Consider the following 21,785-nt stretch of genomic DNA (forward strand, 5'->3'; position numbering starts at 1 on the left):
TTATGAAAGGCAAAACAGGCTCGAGGAACCATAAGACCCACACTTTCTATTTTTTTATTTTTCTATACAATAGGCAAGATTGCTAGTCAAATGGTAGTTTATTTTTGGGAAAGTTTTGGCAGTTAAACTTTCATGTGATGACTAAGTTTTAACTTAGCAACAGCATCTTTCTAATGAGTAGGATAAATGTGAATAGATTTTACAGAAGAAAGGAAAATGGGCAGAAGGTAATGAGGCTGATGTCACAGAGTCAAGAAATGCCTATGATATTAGGGAAATCTTTGATACAAAGAGGTTTCGTACATGGAAGGTCTCAAAGTATGGAACTAGACTTTAAAATATATGAAGCTCAGCGAGGTTGTGATACTGTGACCTTGGCATTTGATTGCAAGATGCTCTTTTATTTAGTACAATGCATCGGAAAGACAGTTTCCTGGAGTGTAATGTGATTATGATGGCTTCTAGGCCATTCATACTACACCAAAATTTAACCAGGCACTTCCTGCTGCGAATCATGTAGGGCAGTTGTGTTCTGCATTGAGTGTACACAAAACGATGAAATTTCCCATGTAATGCTTATAATGGCACAGCTTCTTGTGAAACTGTGGTTTAAAGTGCTCCTCCCTAAACAGATACCAGCCCAGTACTGAGAACCCAATCCCTACCTGCTCTCCTTCAACATGGGGCGTCATGTTGCAGTTGTACAAAACCTTGGTAACACTGCACCTGGAGTATTGTGTACAATTCTGATCACCCTACTACAGGAAGGATGTGGTAACAATAGTGAGAGTGCGGAAGCGAATCATCAGGATGTTGCTTGGAATGGAGGGCTGTAGTTATAAAGAGAGATTAGATAGGCTGGATTTATTCTCAATTGGAACATAGAAGGCTGAGAGGTTATCTTATAGAGGTTTATAAAATTATGAGGAGCATGGATAGGATAGATAACATCTTTTTTGAAGGGCAGGGAGTCGAGAACTAGATGGCGCAGGGTTAAGATGAGGGGAGAAATTCAAAGGAGATTTGAGGGATAAGTATTTCATGTAGATGGGTGTGGTTATCTGGAACAAGCTGCCTAAGGAGTTGGTTGAGGCAGATACAATTATGTTTAAAAGACATTCAGACAGGTACTTAGGAAAACTGTATAGGGGTACGGGCACAATACAAGCAAATAGGTATTGCAGCTGGCATGGACAAGGTGGACTGAAGGGGCCCATTTCTGTTCTGTACATTTCTATGATTCTCACATGTGAAAGTGAGGGCTTACCTTCAATGCACAATTCATTAAAGCCTGACACCTTAGTGTTGTGAAACAAGTTCAAAAGGTCTTGAAGGGCAAGGACTCTGGACACAGTCTTTGGAGTTAAAATGATTTATTTACTAAGACAAACGTGGGGAAAAGGTAACGGGGGCAACACACACACACAAGGAACTGCGTACATACAATCAAGGAACAGTCAATATGATACCTGTCACTCTTGATTCAGTGCAGGCATGGCTCTATGCTAGAAGGATATCCTAATTGATTTCTCTTAAGCAGTGCACAGCTTACCTCTGCATCCCTCGGAGACAACAAAGAGAGAGAACCAAGCACATGCGGCACTCTTTATAGTGCTGGAGGGCTGGGGGTGGTCCAGCCCAGGTAGTTCAAAAGGGCCAATGGCCCGGTACAAAGGTGCTTAAAAGACCAATTGTCAGGTGTGCACTTGATGGGTGGGGTGGAGCCAGGCCTTGATTGACAGTGGTGTGTCTTCCGACCAGATAGGGGCAGTGCTGTCATCCAACCAGGTGGGGGCAGTGTTGTCACATGACAGCCACGGCCTCCACAATACACTTGGGCATGATTCCCTTAATCCCCAAATACCCATTGCTCTTGGCCTTCAATATACTCTGTGATTGAGTATACACAGTCCTCCAGACAAGAGAATTTATACACAGTCCTCCACACAAGAGAATTTCAAAGATTCAAGGAAATGTTTCTTTGTCTCAGTCCTGTTGACAAGAGCCTGAAGCCATGTACCTTAATTCCAGATACTACAAGCAGACATACAGCTTCTCAGCATCTATCCATCAGTCCCTCTCAGAATTGGGTAGGTTTCAATGCGAGAACCTGTTGTTCTTCTCAATTCAATCCTGTTTTATAGAACAACCCCTTCACCGCACGAGTTAACTTGGTGAATCTACATTACATACAGTACATCACTTCCAAGGCACGCATATCCTTCCAAATGGAAATTACTGCAGATGCTAAAAATTGAAATAAAAACTGAAAATTCTGGAAATACTAAGCAGGTCAGGTAACAGAGAGGGAGGGAGAGAGGAGTTAACAGTTCAGGCCTAGATATTTTTCCTTGATACAGAAATCAAAACTGCAGCAGTACTCTAGGGATGTTTTCAACAAAGCCCTGTATAAATGCAGCATGATTTCTTCCTCCTGTACTGAAACATACCTTGCACTAAGGACTGATGTGCATCTTGCTTTCCTAATTATTGATGTACCTGCTACTGCTGGTGTCTCATGAAGTTGCAAATGAAGATCACTCTTTAAAAATATTTTGTTCTTCTACCTAACAAGCAAATAATCTCACACTTTTTCCAAATTATTAACCCTCTCCTACCTTCTTGCCCACTCACTTAACTGTCTGTGACTTTTTGCACACTGTTTGCATTCTCCTCAGCTCACTTTCCCACCTACCTTTGAAATCTCATCTAATCCATTGCTATAGATTGTAAACAGCTGACCCATGTGGTATCGCAGTAGTAACAGTCTTCTAACTGGAAATCATTGATTTGTTCCAGCTCTGATTTCTGTCCTTTAACTAATCTATTATGCCTGTACACAAAAAAAAACCTAGAAATACTCAGCAGGTCAGACAGCAGCTGTGGAGAAAGAAATTGTTAATGTTTCAAGTCAATGAACTTTCAGCACAACCATGAAAAGTTAGAAATTAATATAATTTTAACTTGCAGAGAGGGGAAAGAGGAAAGGAAATGTCTGTTACAGGGTGGTCACCAAGAGAGACTGATTGACAAATTGTGGCAGTGCTAGCTGAGAAAAGTTGGTGAAGACTTGCAGCTGGTCTGTCAGGAGAAGGTGTAAATAGAATGAAGTGAATGACAGCAGACGAGAGAAAGAAAAGAATGTGCTGGAACTCTGCGATACAAAACATCACAGTTGCTTCAAATCTAAAATCAAGAATACTGGAAATTCCCAGCAAACCAGTCAGCAGGAGGGAGAGGATAAATTGCTGGAACTGAGAGATACAAATGTGAAATAAAATAATGCCGGAAATACCCCGTGGGTTACATGGTAAGGTATTTCCAGCATTTTTTTTCATTTCAGATTTCCAGCACTGCATGTTCTGTACTGTGCATTTCCAACATTGTTTTATTTTCCTTCTCCTCTGTCCTCATTGACCTCCTTCTGTTTTCTCCTCCTCCAGGCAATACAACTGCAATTAACAAGCCTTCACTTCTAAACCAGCACAACCACCTTTTGTGTTATTCAGTTTCTCTTGGCTTCCACCCTATTACAGATGTTCCCTTTGTCCTCTCCACTCCCTCCTCCTCCCGCACCCATCCCTTTCCTGCTCAACACATGTTACCTTTCCCTTGTTATGATGAAAGGTTATCAATGTAGAACGTCAACTGTTTTTTCTTTCTCCACAAATGCTGCCTGACCTCAGTATTAACAGGATTTTAGATTTCTAGCATTTGCAGGTTTTTATTTTGCTGCTTTTCCTCATGCCTGTATTTTACCCCAACCCCTGAAGGTCTTACTTTTTTGTAAGACACCTTAACATGTCTCTTTTGGAAATTCAGATGTCCATTATTTACTTATTTTTCTAATGTATCCTGCCAGATACATCAACAAAAATTTAGATTTTTACAATACTATTTACCTTTCATAAAGCCACATTGACTCTTGTTACGGACTCCGTGAATGTCCCTTTAAGATAGAGAGAGAGAGTGTGTGTGTGTGTGTGTGTGTGTGTGTGTGTGTGTGTGTGTGTGGCGTGTTTACGTCAATAGAAGATAAAGGACGTAATGACGTTGTTGAAGAAGAAAGGTCAGAAGTGAGAGAGAGAGAAGGGAGAGAGACACCAGCCTGCTAGTTTTCTCTATCGATGGATGAGAAACAATAACTGTGTCTGCCACTGAAATCCATGTATGGAAATTGGAAGTAATCCGGTGGAGTTCACTTTGTTGCTGACCTGTAGAAGGAAACAGGTATTTGTGTGTGGACGACCACGATTCGGATGCTTTTCGGGGTGAGGAAGTCACTACCGAGTAAACACTGAAGTGTCGTTTGGGTTCCATCGTGGAACATTTGGATTTCGTAATTACTCTCCCTATGTTTCTCTACATCTACGTCTTATCTTCAGACAACGGTGGTTGTTGAAGAAGCCTTTGCTCATGTTTCACCTTATGGCTTGCGGAACTGAACTTTAAGAACCATTCCTGAACTTGGAGTTTGGGACTTTGCCACACACACACACACAAAGAGTTTAGTTTTGGGGTTAACGTTCAAGGTTTAACATTTTTGAATTCTAACATACTAACATTTTTACTTTTATTTTACGTATTATCATAAGTAGTGATTAATAAAATAGCTTTTAACACTGAATCATGTTCAGTGTGTTTCTTTTGTTGCTGGTTCGTGACACTCTGCTGAATCAATTTACTACTTTGTGTTACGGACTCAGTGAAAGTCCCTTTAAGATAGAGAGTGTGTGTGTTTGTGTGTGTGGGGCGTGCTTACGTCAATAGAAGATAAAGGACGTAATGATGTGGTTGAAGAAGGCAGAAGAAGAAGAAGGAGAGAGAGAGAGAAGGGAGAGAGACACCAGCCTGCTTGTTTTCTCTATCGATGGATGAGAAACAATAACTGTGTTTGCTACTGAAATCCATGTATGGAAGTTGGAAGTAATCCGGTGGAGTTCACTTTGTTGCTGACCTGTAGAAGGAAACAGGTATATTTGTGTGGACGACCACGATTCGGATGCTTTTCGGGGTGAGGAAGTCACTACCGAGTAAACACTGGAGTGTCGTTTGGGTTCCATCATGGAACATTTGGATTTCGTATTTACTCTCTCTATGTTTCTCTACGTCTACGTCTTATCTTCAGACAACGGTGGTTGTTGATGAAGCCCTTGCTCATGTTTCACCTTATGGCTTGCGGAACTGAACTTTAAGAACCATTCCGGAACTGGGAGTTTTGGACTTTGCCACACCCACACACACACGACGAGTTTAATTTTGGGGTTAACGTTCGAGGTTTAACATTTTTGAATTCTAACATACTAACATTTTTACTTTTATTTTATGTATTATCATAAGTAGTAATTAATAAAATAGTTTTTAACACTGAATCATGCTCAGTGTGTTTCTTTTGTTGCTGGTTCGTGACATTTGTAAAACACAGATGGGAAATTAAGGGGTAAAAATTTGTCCTCTAATAATGAGCATTGAATTTCACATCTGAAAGTCACGTTCCACTGAAGTAAATGGGCCAAATTTCAGAAGCTGAATTCCATGCACATCACTATGTCATTGCATCTAATGACATTTTTTCTATTCCTAGGATTGGAAGCTAAAATATTAAATGTTAATTTTCTTAGTTGGTCCAGAATGAAGTTAAACTGATTAACAGGTTGTTAACTATTATTCAGAATAGCAGAGGATTCTGCACTGGTGTTGCAGGGAGCATTTGGAAGAACTGGACTAGAATCATTGCTGAGGGTAAACACGGAAGTTGTCAAATATAGTGATTTTATTGATGGGAGGTTAAAACTGTAAGATTAAACTTTGACTTTTTAAAAAAACATTTAAACAAAAATAAGTTGTGCTTGAGCATTAAAGAGGCAGTTATAATTTTCACTTAACAGAAATTAAAATTCAATAGAGTTTTCTTACAGTTTTCAATAAGAGAATAAAGCATGGTTAAAATCTATACTGGCCCCTTAAAAATTGGCAGGTGATATGAATAAGGAAATGGCTGATGTTGATTAATAAGTTTGCCTCATTATTTGCTGCAGAGAAAGGGGATACCGTGTGAGGCATCATAAGAAAATCTACATTAAATGAAGTGAAATCCATTGCATAAAGATAGACTCCATCTACTGCATGTTGCTTTTCCTGCCATTAGTGTTGCTACAGTAATAAGCAGGATACATTCAAGCCTAGATTACGAGCTTTTCAGACAGTATCACATTGCTGATGAATTCATGCCTTTTATAGAATCAAATCTCCCGCTTATTTAGTTCTATGATTGATTGTACATTTGTGGAATGCATTTTATGATGCGTCACCTTCTTTACTGTTTTTGCCATCCTCAGCAGTCTCAGCTGCTTCCAGTTTCACCCTGTGATAAATGAGTTGGCAAGCTGTGAATTTAATCAATTGCTGAGGTGATCAGGACCTTTGTCTTCTGCTAATTTAATTATTCACACATTATCATTGTCCTTCACTTTCAGCTCATTGCCTTCCTTGCCATATCTCACTTTTATTTCTTTTATTTAAAGTTCCTTACTTTTATTTCTTCTCATCCCCTCAAAATGCTGCAAATGCTCAGCAAGTCAGACAGCATCTGTGAAGAGAAAACAGAAGTGCTCATGGGTGCTAGATTCATGCTCCCCTCCTCATCCCATTTACTCTGAGACTCCCTGATTTCCTAATTCTTTCTATCATGTCTTTTAAGAATTTCTGGTGTACCCAGGATCCACACTATAATGATATTGTATCTCTTTGTTTCAGATACTGCATCTGGGAAGCCATTGAACTAGTTATTCAGATTTCAACATCCAGAGATTTCATGGAAAGAGAGGGGGGTTGGGGGGGGGCTGTTATTAGAGGGACGATTAACAAAAATTGCAGTGTTTACTGTTTCTTGCTCTCTTTTACTGACCCTTTTCTCTTTCTTCCTCATTGTTACTCTATTTGTTATTTTTCTGGGGTATATCTCATAATGTAAGATAGTCTATCTTAATGTTAGCTAGTTTCCTCTGAGCTGCAAATTTATAGACATTTATATCATATCCATTTCAGAATTTGCCTATTTTTTGTATCTTTGTATATTTATATTCTCAAATTTTGTTGTAAATTCTGTTCTTCATTTTATCATAACTAGTGAACCATTCTTTAGCCCAAAGCATGTGCCATTGCTTCCCCCTCTTATTTTTAACCTTTTTATGTTTTTGTCAGTCATCCTGAAATTGTACTTTCTCCTTGGATTTTGCTTAATCAGAAGTGATCAGTCTTTTTAATCATCCCTCATATCAACCCCTTTTTTCCATGGTACCTCTGGACATTGAGATCTGAATAACTGGTTCAATGGTTTCCCAGGGAGCAAGTTTCTAGTGCTAACTAATAACCACTGGAATTTTACATACAAATACACATAGTTTATTACACTTTGTTGATGGGATTTTGGTAGGTGATAGGTCAGAAATTTGAACCAGTTTGTTCATTGGTCCACTGATTCAGGCATCACTTGGGTTCAGTCTCCACTGCCCCTGTTTTGTGGTTTTGTCTTGATTATTTAAGCCAGGGGATCAATCCTGGTTCAATAAAGAATGCAAAAGCATATACCAGGAACACCCAAAAATGAGACCCCAACCAACACTCCCACTAAATAGCAAAAGTAACATGCAGTCGACAGTGCTAAATGATCACACCACCAGTTATTCAAATAAAAACTGCACTGTCCTGTCACATCTAGATGTGAATGGTGGTGGACTGTTAAACCAAGAACATACCACCCTCAACAATGGCAGAACTCAGCATGTGAGCACCAAATACAAGGCTTGAAGCATTTATGACATCTTCAGTCAGAAGTACCAAGTGGATGGTACAAGGCTGAATCATGTGTCATAGGATCACGTAGCACAAATACAGGACACTTGGTCCACTGTGTCAATGCTGACCATCAAGTACATATGCATGCTAATCCCATTTACTAGCACTTGGTCTGTAGCCTTCTGTCTATTGGTGATTCAAGTACTCATGTAGATACTTAAATTTTGTGAGAATACCTGTCTCCACCGCCCTGTCATGAAGTATGTTCCAAATTCCAACACCCTCTGGGTGAAAAATATTCTTCCTCAGGTCCCCTTCTAAACCTCTTCCCATTAACACTAAACCTATGACTACTAGAGTGAAAAGTTTACTACTATCTACTTTATCTATACTCATTATTTTGTGTACCTCTATCAGCCTTCCCCTCAAGAAAACAAACCCAGCTTATCCAATGTCTCAAGGAAAGCAAACCCAGTCTATCTGGTCTTCCTATGGGCAAGACCGACTGCCCTTGACATTAGAGCAGCATTTGACTGCAAGTAGCAAAAAGAGTCTTGGTAAAACTTAAGTAATTGGGCATCAAGAGGAAAACATTACAATGGCCAGAGCCACACCTTGTTCAAAATAAGTTTTTTTTTAAATTTTTGCAGCTCAATCATCCCAAGCCCTGCACATTTCTCAAGAGTTTCTTGGAGTAGTACCCTGAACCCAAATATCATCCATGACCTACCTTCCATTATATGGTTCGAAGTGAGGATGTTCATGGATGACAGCACTATAATAAATTCTATTCACAGCTCTTCAGCAAATGAAGCATTCAATGCATGTTTTCAGAACGATAGACAACATTCAGGCATAGGCTCATAAGTGAAGCTATCCACCACTATCAATGTTTATTGCCCCTTTTACCACATTGTGGCTATACTAATGTCCCATCTATTCTCACAGTTGGACATAATTCCCCATGACACTATATCAAAGAAGATCAAAGGAGTTTTCCTTTGTGTTCTAGTCAATGTATACTTATCAACTATTAAAAAAAGTATTGTCTAGTCATTTGTTACATTGCTGTTTGTAGGACCTTGCTGTGAGGAGATTGGCTTTAGTGCTTTAACATAACAAAAGTGACCAACTTTCACTTTGCAGTGTCATGAGAGAATCATTCCAGTTCTTTTAAGTTGTTAAGGTATGTCCAAATGACATACTAACATTTGGGAATGGAAGAGAAAATATGAGCAAAGTTGTATGTTGATGCCAAGGGATAGGTGGAAACTGTATCCACTGTATGTTTCATCAATTGTCACACTAAACTGTACTGTTAAACTACCTAACATAAGTCATTAAGGTCATTTTTTAAAAAAAAATCATATTCCTTGTAATTCAAATGTGCCAAAATTTAACAATAACAAACCATTTTTCTGTGAGGTGAAACTGACTATAATATGTAAATCATATTAGAGGCCAAATATTTGAAATAGAAAAAAATATATAGATTTACATTGGAGTTAAATCTTTTGATTTGATACCTCTCTGAATGGAAATTTTAAGTTGCTGTCTGATATTAAAGATCCCTGCAGACTTACTGCTGCAAGATGATTCAATCCGGATGCTTCACTAGCATGTGGGACAGTAAAGAAACTGTTCTTGAAGTTATTATTGTGGGCTGATATGCTACAAGAAAACAATAGTCCATTGTTTTTTTCCTTCAAGGACAGAACTATCACACTAAAAACTGTAATCATGTATTTTTTCTGTTACTGTGACTTTTTTTTCTGCCAGTCTCAGGACCATGACTGTTAATACATTTGGACAAATGTATTCATTTCCTATCTTTCTTTAGATACTGGCTAGAACTGCTTGGTTTTCCCTCTGTCATCTTGTCCGTGTCTGTCTAGGCACACCTGGACAATGCATGTTACTTAATTGTGGGGGATGTAACAGTTGAGTCTATTGATGTCCTCAAACATTCCTAAAGGTGTACTTTCCAAGATAGATAATTGGAAAGTGATTGGAAGCTTGTTCTTCCCCTTTTCAGCCAGAGCAACCAGAGTACCCTCCTCATTATTTTCCAGAGTAGCCAACTTACCCTGGTTTGCGAATGTCTGAATGGCATTTTTGGTCTGCAGGGATGTTTTTGACACCTTAGCCTAGAAATTCTTTCTTGTAGCACTAAAAAAAATCAATGCCATGATGTTGAAAGTAGGCTTAACCCACAGTAGAGTGATAGCACTCACATATCCAGCCTCAACGCAAAGTTTTCTGGTGCTAATGGAGGGTTTCCGTAGCACCAGAAAATTTGTTCCAATATAAACTTCCCTAATGACATCAATACTTCCAACTGAAAATGTTCACCTCCAGCATGATTTTCAACCTCACGGTGCCAATACAGGACAGGAATTGAAGAACAGATTTCCAGTATTTTCTGTTATTATTTCAGGTTTTCTATTTTGTGAGATTATCTTATTCTGCTTTTTTGAAACAAAAAATAAAGAAATCACTACAAAAATGTTTCAACAATGCATGAAAATCAGAAAAAAAAACTTAAGATGTTTGAAATCAGGGTGAAGATCCTGCTCCAGGACCACAGCATCTGCAGCCTCGTGTCTCAATGAAATGTTCAAGTTCTGTGTGAGTGCAGGAAGAACTAATATTCCCTTCGTCCTTTCCATCTCTATCCCATTCTCTGTGCAGCTTAAGACTAACTTGTTTCCTCTCTTTCGCAGTTCTGATGGCTTTCAGCTGAGTCACTAACAGTTTCTCTTTGTACAAATGCTCCCTGAGCTGCTGAGTGTTTCCTGCTTTTTCTATTTCCAATATCTACAGTTAATTTTTGATTTTAATTTATTTTTCACCATCTGTTTTTGCAAGCATTGACCTAGTCCATTGTTCATGGGTAGTTTAGGAGGGGCTTAACTTGTGCACTTCTGTGCATATATTTGCCAGTTGAGAATTCAATTATGTTTTCCTTGAGGTTTCACTGCCAATAGAAAAGTTGTCCTGTTTTTCAATTGTCAGTTCCAATATTGGCATGTGAACAAGGAAAATTCTGTTACTCATCACTTGTTAATTAGGTAATGTAATGGAACGGAGTTTAAGGTCTGTGTGTCCTTGATGTAATTCAACTCAGTGGTCATGGCTGCTCCACTTTATCTTCTATGAATGGACAAATCCTATTATCTGAACTATCAGACCCTGACCTGCAAACTGAAGTCCATTGGGAAAGAAAGGTAATGATTTATTATGTTATAGTCTGTTTGAAAGTATTTTTAACCACAAGTTTTGATTTTCTATTTGCTTTTAGTGACGCACATTATTGTTCCCAGTGATCATGCTCCCTGTACCATGAAGTGTTTGATGGGGATAATCTCTGGCTGCTGGTTTGTGGATCTGCAGTGTAAGTAATTCATTAGATTAAAATAATTGTACTCTAATTTACATTAGCGCTCAACTAGAAGCAACAGCAAGGCCAGACTTAGCACAAGCTGGCTGAAAAATGTAACCGCCTTGATATCAGTTCTAATTATAAATGCATTTTTAAGAAATCTCTTGCACTTTGTAAGTGTTAACTACTCATGAGTTTGCATCTACTTGGATTAATGCAAATTCCAAATTCATAAATTCTGCTCATATTTCTTGCACAGCTTTATGATGAGTTCTGCCAGGCTCAGATCTATAGTTCCATCTTACCTGCATCTGTTGTGCTACAGACAGAGTTTATGCTATGTAAAAGAGTGTCTTAATTTTAATGGAATTTAATTTCCTGTACCAGGGTATACCTTGTAACGAGAGTAATCCTGTTCTATTATTTTCAATTTTTCTAGCTGTTTGTGTGAAATATGGTTCTGGCTTACTCATGTTGGCTATATGTCCTAAGGCAGACTATTAGTTCTTGTAAGCTATTGTAGATGTAGTTCTTTTCAGACAACCACAGCAGAAGGGCTTTTCCTGTGTATTTTCATATTTTCAGCGTGGCTCACAGTGGTAGTTATCAGCATGGGTGAGTACTGTTTATTTAACTCCTTGAGCCTTGCTGAAGCAAATGGTAACGTTCCAAGTATTACAGTTGTTATGATGTGCTAATGCAGGACAGGAATCAGAGAGCATATTTCTGGTATTTCCTATTATTATTTCAGTTTTCCTGTTTCGTGCAATATATCATTCTGCCTTTTTGAAAAAAAATAAGAAATTACGGTAAAAATGTTGCATGAAAATCAGAAAAAAAAACTTTGGATATTTAAAGTCTAAAATAAAAGCCCAAAATGCTAGAAACTCAAGTCAGCATCTGTGGAAAGAAAAATAGTTGATGTTAAAGGAACTTCATAATTGGGAAAGAGAAAACATTAGTTTTCAGTTGCAGAAAATTAGGGGGAGGGATGAGTGGAACAAAGGGAATATCCCTGATAGGATGAGACCAAGTGCGGAAATGTAGTAGTAACAATCAGGATCAGATTATGCCTCTGTCTGTATTATGTATTGATTAATAGCAAGGCTGCATGGGACATGCCCAGAGTATACAAATAAAAAATAAAAGAAACTGAGCCAAACTGTTGACAGGTGGAAATGGCCAGTTCTGATTCAGACAGAAAGAAAGAGTGAGTTACCTAAAAGTAGAGAATTTGATGTTGAGTCTGGAAAGCTGCAATGTGTCTGGTAGATGGGATGTTGATCCTCAAGCTTGCATTAGACCTTGTGGTAACCATGCAGGAGGCCAAAGATAGAAAGATCAGAATGGGAATAGAATGGTGAATTAAAGTGACAGGCAGCAGGAATCTCAGAGTCATTCTTGTGGACTGACTTTGTTTTCTCCAATGTAGAGACCAAGTTGTGAATGCAGAATCACTACATTATATTTGAAGAAGTGCGAGTGGATTGCTGCTTTACCTGGAAAAGCTGCTTGGATCCTTGTGTGGTGGGAAGGGAAGAGGTGAATAGACAGGTGTTGTGTCTCCTGTGGTTGCAAGGGAAAGTGCCATTAGACCGGGACTGCTAGAAGGGACATGGAAGAATGATGCAAGTATTTACAAAAGAGAACAATCCCTTCAAAATGCTAAAAGGGGAGAGGAACATGTGTCTGGTCGTAGAATCCTGTTGGAGCTAGTAGAAATCACAAAAAACACCTCATCTACTATCTGGGCATATTGCAGTCTTCCAGACTCGATACTGATTCTCTAACTCTAGGTATATTGTTCTTTCTTTCTGTTTGTATCAGTCTTACTGATCATATCCCACGTCCTTGCTGTTCAAAACACACAACACAAACAAAGAAGCATAATCTGATCTTAACTGTTACTGCCACTGCTACATTTACTCATTTGGTCTCGCCCTATCAGAGAAATCCCTTTCTTCTACCCATCCCCCCCACCCCCCACAATTTTCTCTGCAACTGAAAACTAACTTGTTTTCTCTTTTTCCTGGTCCTGATTAAGGGTGTAGACAAGAAATTAATTGTTTCTCTTTCCACTGATGCTGCTTGACCTGCTGAGTGTTTACAGCAATTTCTGCTTTTATTTCAACAGTGCACACATGATTTTAGAGGCACATGTGTACATTTAAGTAGCTCTTTAAAAAAATCTAAGAGTCATGAAATATATTTATTTAAGTTACCTTCTCAGCAATTTTCAGAGAAATGAGAAAAAGCATTATCTACTTTATAATTTGCATTTAGGGTTTCACTGCAACTAAGTGTCTGTGTCAGAACTAACTTGGGAAAGAGAAGTAATAAATTAGGATAATGAATGGCCAGGTTATGTCACTAAAGTGTTGAGTGTTGTTTGCTGATTCAGGGTAACCTGTAACTAATCGTGGACATTAGATTCTGACCTTACTTTGCACTGCTTTATTGTTTTGCTGTTCTATATGCATGTATTATTTTTAAGTTGCTTTACTTATTTTTATTAGCTTCTGATAAAGCATCAAAAATTGGGATACTTGTTTTCTTCCTTTCAGTTGTCAAAGGGAATTAATATTCTCCATAGGCTGAAATCAGATTTCTGGTGTGGTTAAAAATTATTGTAGAGTACATCTGTATCAAGATAGAACACATGAGCCAGGGGATAGTGCAAGAAAGGCCCCCTGTGATTACTGGACATATAAAAAGTAACAATATTTCTCTGCAATCCGAGATATTTCTGCTTCTGCCTCTTTTGGTTTTGTAAACAACAGTTTAATTGATCTTTGGATCATGTCGGTTTTTGCACAACTTTTTTCTCCTCTCAGTATTACCTCTTCTCTACTCAGCTACAGAGTTTAGTCAATGCCAGACAGTTGCCAGAATGCCTTAATCTTGCAGATTATTGCCTTTGGTTCTCCCTTGCCGGTTTTGTCAGCTGTGACATAGTAGTAGTGTTCTTGTCTCTCGAATTAGATCGTGGGTTCCTGGTGAGATATAAAATCTGCAGTGATACTCAAATATTGAGCACTATCAGAGATGTAGTCTTTTGGATGTGATGTTAAAGCAGGGTCTAAAGTGCCTTTCAGATGAAGCCAAACGTTTCCATGGAACTAAAATAGTAAATTGGTTTATTACTGTCACATGAACCGAGTTACAGCGAAAAACTTGTCTTGCATACCCTCCATACAAATCAATTCATTACAACAGTGCATTGAGGTAGTACAAGGTTAAAAATGATAACAGAATGCAGAATAAAGCGTTAGTTACAGAGAAAGTGTAGCGTAGGTAGACAATAAGGTGCAAGGCCATAGCCAGGTAGACTGTGAGGTCAAGAGTCCATTTTATCATACTAGGGGACCATTCAATAATTTGATAACAGTAGGATAGAAACTGTTCTTGAGCCTGGTGGTACATGCTTTCAGGCTTTTGAATCTTCTGCCCAATGGGAGGTGGGGGGAAGAGAGAATGTCCTTGGTGGGAGGGACCTTTTGATTATATTCGCTGCTTTACTGAGGCAGCGATAAGTGTAGACAGAGTCCATGGAGGGGAGGGTGGTTTCCGTGATGTGCTGAGCTGTGTCTACAACTCTCTGCAGTTTCCTGTGGTCACAGGCAGAGCAGTTGTCATACCAAGCCATGATGCATCCAGAGAGGATGCTTTCTATGGTGCATCAATAAAAATTGATGGGGGTTGACGGGGATATGCCAAATTTCTTTAATCTCCTGAGGAAGTAGAGGCGCTGGTGAGCTTTCTTGGCCGTGGCATCTATGTGGCTGGACCAGGACAGGCTATTGGTGATGTTCACTTCTAGGAACTTGAAGCTCTCAACCCTCTCGACCCCAGCACCGTTGATATAAACTGGAGCATGTGCCCCCCCCCCTTTCTGAAGTCAATGGCCAGCTCTTTTGTTTTACTGACATTGAGGGAAAGGTTGTTGTCATGACACCATGTCACTAAGCTCTCAATCTCCAACTCATCGTTATTTGAGATACAGTACACTATGGTGATATCATCTGTGAACTTGTAGATGCAGAATCTGGCCACACAGTCGTGAGTGTATAGGGAGTAACGTAAGGGACTAAGAATGTAGCCTTGTGGGGCACCAGTGTTGAGAATAATCGTGGTGGAGGTGTTGCTGCCTATCTTTATTGATTGCGGTCTGTTGGTCAGGAAGTCAGGGATCCAGTTGCAATGGGAGGAGTTTGGAGATGAATTTGCATGGAATTATAGTATTGAAGATGCTCCAGAGATGAGTGTAGGGCCAGGGAGATGGTGTCTGCTGTAGACCTGTTTCGGCAGTGGGCGAATTGCAGTGGGTCCAGGTTGTCTGGGAGGTTGGAGTTAACGCATGCCATGACCAGCCTCTTGAAGCACTTCATGATGGTGGATGTCAGAGCCACCGGACGGTAGTCATTGTTTTTCTTAGGTATTGGGATGATAGTGGTCTTCTTAAATCAGGTGGGAACATTCAAAGAGCAAGGGAATTATTCCCATTACTTTAGCTAATATTGATTCTTCAAATAATGACACTTGCTCAAAAATCATTAAATAAATTGTCTAGACTCTCATTACTATTTGTAGTATGCTGCTGGGTGCAAATTAGTTGCCAGGTTTATTACATTTCTATAGTTACATGATTAGATTTCAAAATGTACGTAGATGGCATTAAGTGCTTTGGGATATTCTGGGGTTTTAAAAGTCACAAAACTAGAAGTTTGTTTTTCTTATAAGCTAATGATTTTAAAACTCTTAAGTATCTTGACCCTACCACAAAGTTGGCAAATTAGACATTCATTTAAACTTGCTGACAGCTGTGAATTTATCCCTTTTAGGTAATGACTAAGCCATCTAATTTTAGTGTGAAGTCACAAAATATATTTGAGAACACTCCCATGCCGAAACTAGAAAATAATGATTATCATTATGGAATGCAATCTTTTGCGCTGTGTCTGCTGTCGTGGATCAAATTGTGTGATCATTGCATGAACACTGAAATAGGGAACATTAATTACAGTAACCAGAGAGAAAAATTATCAAGTGCTTTAAATTTACTAATGTTTATCATTCCAACATCTAATCAGTCTCAGTAAACATGACCTTTTAAACAGGTGTCTATTCCACGATCAGAAATTTCAGTCCCTGAGAAAGTTTGGGACCCTGAGAAAGGTGGGAAAGACAGGAAAACACAATTTTGCTGGGAAATGTAGAAAAGTGAATCATTTTTGAACAGCGAGAAACTACTTTGTGTGTACAATAGCTTGTGTGGTCATGGATTCATACAGCATGGAAACAGGCCATTCAGCCCGCCACGTCAACCAATGGGCTCCCATTGACGTTAGTCCCATCTTCCAGCACTTGGTCTGTAGCCTTCAATGCCTAGGTGATTCATGTGCTCATTTAGACACCTCTTAAATGTTGTTAGCAACTATGTTTCCACCACTCTCTGGCAGTGTATTCCAGGTGCTCACCCCATCTCTAAGTGAAAAAGATTCCTTTCAAGTCCCCTCTATATCCCTTATCCCTTAATCTAAATCTGTGTTCTGTAGTTTTATCCCCTTCTGGTAAGGGGAAGAGATACCCGCAGCCTATCCTATCTATACCCCACATAATTTTGTATATGTACTTTTGTATATTAATACTTTTTCATTGAAATTGAATTACCTGCTATGAAAAACTACAGCAACACTTGATCCATTTTTTGGGTTTATGACTTAATCAGCTACATGGTGTGGGGAAGAAAGTCTTCAAAGCTTTCAACATGTCAGGATTATACTGTGTTGTGGTCTTTGAAAAGCAAGGTCAGTGAGCAGTTAGGAAGGCAAACTATGGGAGTTAAAGGACAAAGGAAGTCATGCTGGGATTGTATAGTGTTAGTCGTCTTTTAGAGTATGTGCACGTGTTGATCTTCATACTTAAAGAAGGTTATACTTGGAGAGAGTACAGTCTAGCTTTATTAAAGCAATTCCAGCTTTGAGGGTTGTCCTCTAAAAAACCACTGGACTTTAGAATAAGAGGCGTTCTCATTGAAACATACAAAATTCTGAGAAAGATTAATAAGGCTGTTTCATGTACCAGGTGATCTAGAATTTGGGACACAAGTCTTGGGGCAAAGGGTCTCATGTGGCAATGAGATGAAAAGAGTGTTCTTCCTGTAGACTGTCATAAAGTTTTGGAATTCTCAACCTCACTGAATGCTTGGTCATTCAGTATATTTGAGGTTGACATATTTTTGGACATTAAGGAAATCAAAGAAAAATATGGTGACAAAGTGGAATTGAAAATTAGTATCAGCTGAGAGCCTATTAAATAGTAGAGCCGACTTGAGGGGTTGTATGACCTACTTCAGCATCTACTTCTTGCATTCTTTAAGGATTTTAAAGTTTTATAATAACTGATTTCTGCTGATTCTATTCTCCACCTAATAATCTTTATGTTAATGCTAGGATCATTAATCCACAGCTATATTGTGTGGCTTTATTGAGTTGCTTTAATGCATTTGTACTAGATTTAGTTTCTGATCTTTATGACTCCTGTGCTGGGATGACAAGCTTTTCCATGCCCTTACCCAGTTGAGGAATGATGACCCTGAAAAAGAGAGAACTTAGTTTTCACGCAGCACTTATTTCTCCCCCAGACCCTAGTAATTAATTCAGGAAAGCCTGGATAGAATCTATTGGTGAGTTATTGAGTGACATGTGTCCATCATCTCCGAGCCCTTATTTGACATTGGTGCATATTCGGTTCAAAATGGGAATTGCTCTCTGCCCTCTTTGACCTTGTCCATCATAACACATGAACATTTCAAGAGATGTTGCATCCCATTTATGATTGATTAAATATCACAAAGTAAACCATCCGAAGATCAGGAGCTGACCTAGACCATAAGCTATCAAATCTGAGAATTCTAGTCTCAAAAGCACAGTTACTCTCAGACTTGGTATTGAGAATCCATGGAATGTTGTTATTTTTTGTGCTTTAGATATAGAGCCCGTATGCATTGCAGCCATGTCAAGCAATTGAGATTACCAAATAGAGGGTAATTCTATGTTGCATGCTGTCAGTGATATTGGGAAACAGATGCAGGCTGACCAAATCCATCTCACTTAAAACTCTTAACACTAACAGAGATCTTAATCCATTCTATCATAAGTTGGATTTACAGCTATATCCTACAGCTAAAAGGACTATGTTCTAGCTGGCAGGACTGCTTAGGTGTCTGTGTGTTTGTGACTTGACACTTCTTTCAGTCAAATATCCTGGCCAAAATATTGAGGTTCAAAAAATGTCAAAGCAAATGTTATAAAACAATTGCACATAATTCAAAATAGCAATTAGGAACTTGCCAGCAAAATTATTAATTTTTAATGATTTTATCCTTCTGTTCAGAGTTACTCACCAAAAAAATCTGTTGTTAAAATAGTAATTTTGAAATGCTTCCACTATAGTTTCCTCACTTATTAGTGGTTGGACAAAGCAAGGAAACTAAACAGTCCTGCTCAGTTTTGGTGTTTGGAGATTATTCAGTATGTAATTCTTTAAACACAGGAAGGTGAGGATCTCTTTTAACCTGGCATTATTAATAATAGATGAGATAAGATATCTTTATTAGTCACATGTACATCAAAACACACAGTGAAATGCGTCTTTTTGCGTAGACTGTTCTGGGGGCAGCCCACAAGTGTCGCCACGCTTCTGGCGCCAACATAGCCTGCCCACAAATAGTATTGCTAATTTTGTAGAGTACCATAACTGTGTGCCAAATAAAATATACCTTTCCAAGTGTGCCACTTCATACTTGGGTGCAGAGTCACACATCCTACGTTGGGATAGAAGAGCAATTAATTAATTACTGAACTATAAAACTCTTCCAAGATCAATTGACAATTTGTTCAGTAGATACTACCTAAACCACCCCAACCCCACAGATATTTAGGGCTAATTATTAGTAGTGTCAGAAAAAGATGATAGCAATGATGAGTCTTATACCTTGGAGTATTTTTTAATGTTAAATGTCTTGCTTTCCCCTCTCAGTGCATCTCTCTTAATCCAGTAATTCTTTCCATTCATTAATCTTCCTCTTTCAGTCTGACCTAGCAAAGGAAGTGGAAGTAGACTATTCAGTCCCTCGGGTCTGCACTGACATTCAGTGTAATGTAGCCAGTCCTCTATCTCAATGCTTTATTCCTACTCTCACCATCCCCATTGATGCCTTTTGTGTCTAGAAATCTAACTGTCAACCTCTTAAATATATCCAGTGACTTGGTCTGTGGTACAGAATCCTTTGATTGAAGACATTTTTCCTCATCTCAGTCCTAAATGTCTAACTCCCTATCCTGATACTGTGACCCCTGGTTCTAGATTCCCCAGCCAGGGAAACCATCCTACCTGCATCCAGTCTGTCAAGTGCTGTCAGAATTTTATACATTTCAGTGAGATCTCTTCTCATTCTTCTAAATTCTAGAGAGTATAGGCTTAGTCATCCAATTTCACCTCATACAATGGTTGTGCCATCCCAGGAATCGGCCTGGTGAACATTCCTTGCACTCACTCTATGGTAAGTGTATCAGTTCTTAGATATGTGGGCAAGTCAAACTAATCGTTGATGATGTAAGATTACTACAGAAAATACTGAATATGTTTTATCAGACATTTAAGCAATATGTACAGCTTAAATTTGAGAATTAATGTATGTAAAAATGTTTATTTTCAACTTTGTTTTCTTCATTGTTGTTCTGGAGAGAATTCTTGGTAGAATATGATAAACACCATCAGCTGTCCCATGTTTGTGCCTATGCAGCAAACGTTCTATAATGTAAGTCCTCAATCCTTTGCGTACGTGCCGTCTAACAAGAAAACCTGTGTTCTTTTTGGTCTTATTTCCAGGTTTCCTTTGAATATTTCTCTAAGTGTAGCCTTTACACTATCACAACAATAAAGTATCTTTCAGATCATCATCTGGCATTTCAAAAGCTGTTTCAGTCATTAAAGCTGATTTCTCTTGATTCAGAATACTGCTTCATTGCTAGAAGGCAATCTTGCAATTGAGGAGAAATTTGGAAAGTTAAAGGGAGAAGTCAAGGTAACGGCATAACATTGTGTTATGATTAACAGTCATCTCAGTGTAAGTAGGAATGTCATTGGGAAAATAACTAAATGAGTAGCGTTGGACTTTTAAAGAAATATTTCATAATTCTCAATATTCTATTGTGACAAGTTATTCATAAGTAATTAAATTATTAGATTGAAAGAAAAAGGTTAAGATTGCAAAAGCAGTCCTGGGACTGAAGATGAGAATCTTGGGAATTAACAAAGAATGATTACAAAAATTGATAGAGGGTAAAAAGCAGAATATGACAGTAATGAGCAAGAAATATTAAAACAAATTGTAAGTATTTCTCCACATATGTAAAAAGGGAGAGAATTGCAAATGTAAATAATGATCCCTTAGAAGTTGAGATGAGAATTCATAATGGAGAATAATGAAATGCATATATTAAACATATTCTCCATCTGCCTTTGAAGTAGAAGATACTAAAGGTCCACCACAGTGATTCCTTGATTATGAGGAAAGATTGACCAGAATGGGCCTAAGCTCTGGAGTTTGGAGGAATGACCTTATTGAAACACACAAGATTCTGAGTGGGTTTGACAGGATAGATGTTGAGGGTTAGAATTAGGCAACATAATCTCTGAGGAAAGTTATTAGCTACAATAATGAGAAGAGGGTCGTGAACTTTGGAATCCTCTACCTCAGAATCCTGAGTCATTTGCTGAGAAATTCTCAATGGATGTGCTTGAAGGACACAGAATTGGGGCGATGATGATGGTTGTGGATATTGACTCCCTGGCTGTAAATAAAAATGTGCAGCCCAGTGGAGGATGGTTTTGGGATGACTCAGGGCCACAGTCAGGATTAGATCATTGGTGATTAATGAGGCCATGAGATGGTAAGTTTGTATGGTTGTAGGGTTGAGAGGAAGTTAACGAGCATTTGGTTTTGGGGCTGTGGACTGGAAGACATACTTTGGACGGAGAAGTTGGAGCTATTTGGAAGCCAGCAGTTTGGGTGTAGTATGGTGGGGAAGTTAGTAGACCGGGAAGTTGGGAGAGCAGCAGTTTGGATAATGGTGCTTGGTGGGGGGGGGGGGGGTGGTGGTGTCAACAATGCTTGGATGGTGGGATATGGATATGGTAGTTTTGGGACCTGGGACTTCTGTGATTATAGGATTGGGAGCAAGATCAGGATTGGTGTTGGAGGTGGTGCAGTGTCTGTAGGGAGGAGCAGTGATAAAAGAATGAAAAATGAGTAATTGATCCAGTGCTGAGGTATTAAAATCCAATTGTCTTTGAAGTGATCAGCGATAGTCTGGAACAACGTGATCCAAGTTCTTTAACCATACTACAAAAGTAATTAAGAAGGGCAATTTATCCACTTAACCTTGACATTCGATAGGATTAATATCACTAAGTTCCCGACCCTCAACATCCTAGGTGTTTCCATTCACCAGAAACTCTACTGGGCCAACAAATGACTTCTTCCAGTGTACTCTTTTGCAAACATTGCCTCAAGATAGAAGAGTAACATGCCTGGAAATGC

At 38.8% G+C, this 21,785-nt stretch overlaps 1 protein-coding gene across 1 annotated transcript in view; it reads left to right on the top strand.

The window, feature by feature from the left end:
* The window catches only part of bard1 (BRCA1 associated RING domain 1), a 167,412-nt gene that overhangs the window by 129,329 nt on the left and 16,298 nt on the right, over positions 1-21,785 (top strand). The window contains exon 9 of the mRNA XM_052021205.1: positions 11,099-11,191. Coding sequence (XP_051877165.1) covers positions 11,099-11,191 — 93 coding nt within the window. The remainder of the gene's footprint in view (positions 1-11,098; positions 11,192-21,785) is intronic.

The sequence above is a fragment of the Pristis pectinata genome, chromosome 1 (genome assembly GCF_009764475.1).
Source record: "Pristis pectinata isolate sPriPec2 chromosome 1, sPriPec2.1.pri, whole genome shotgun sequence".
Lineage (NCBI taxonomy): Eukaryota > Metazoa > Chordata > Chondrichthyes > Rhinopristiformes > Pristidae > Pristis > Pristis pectinata.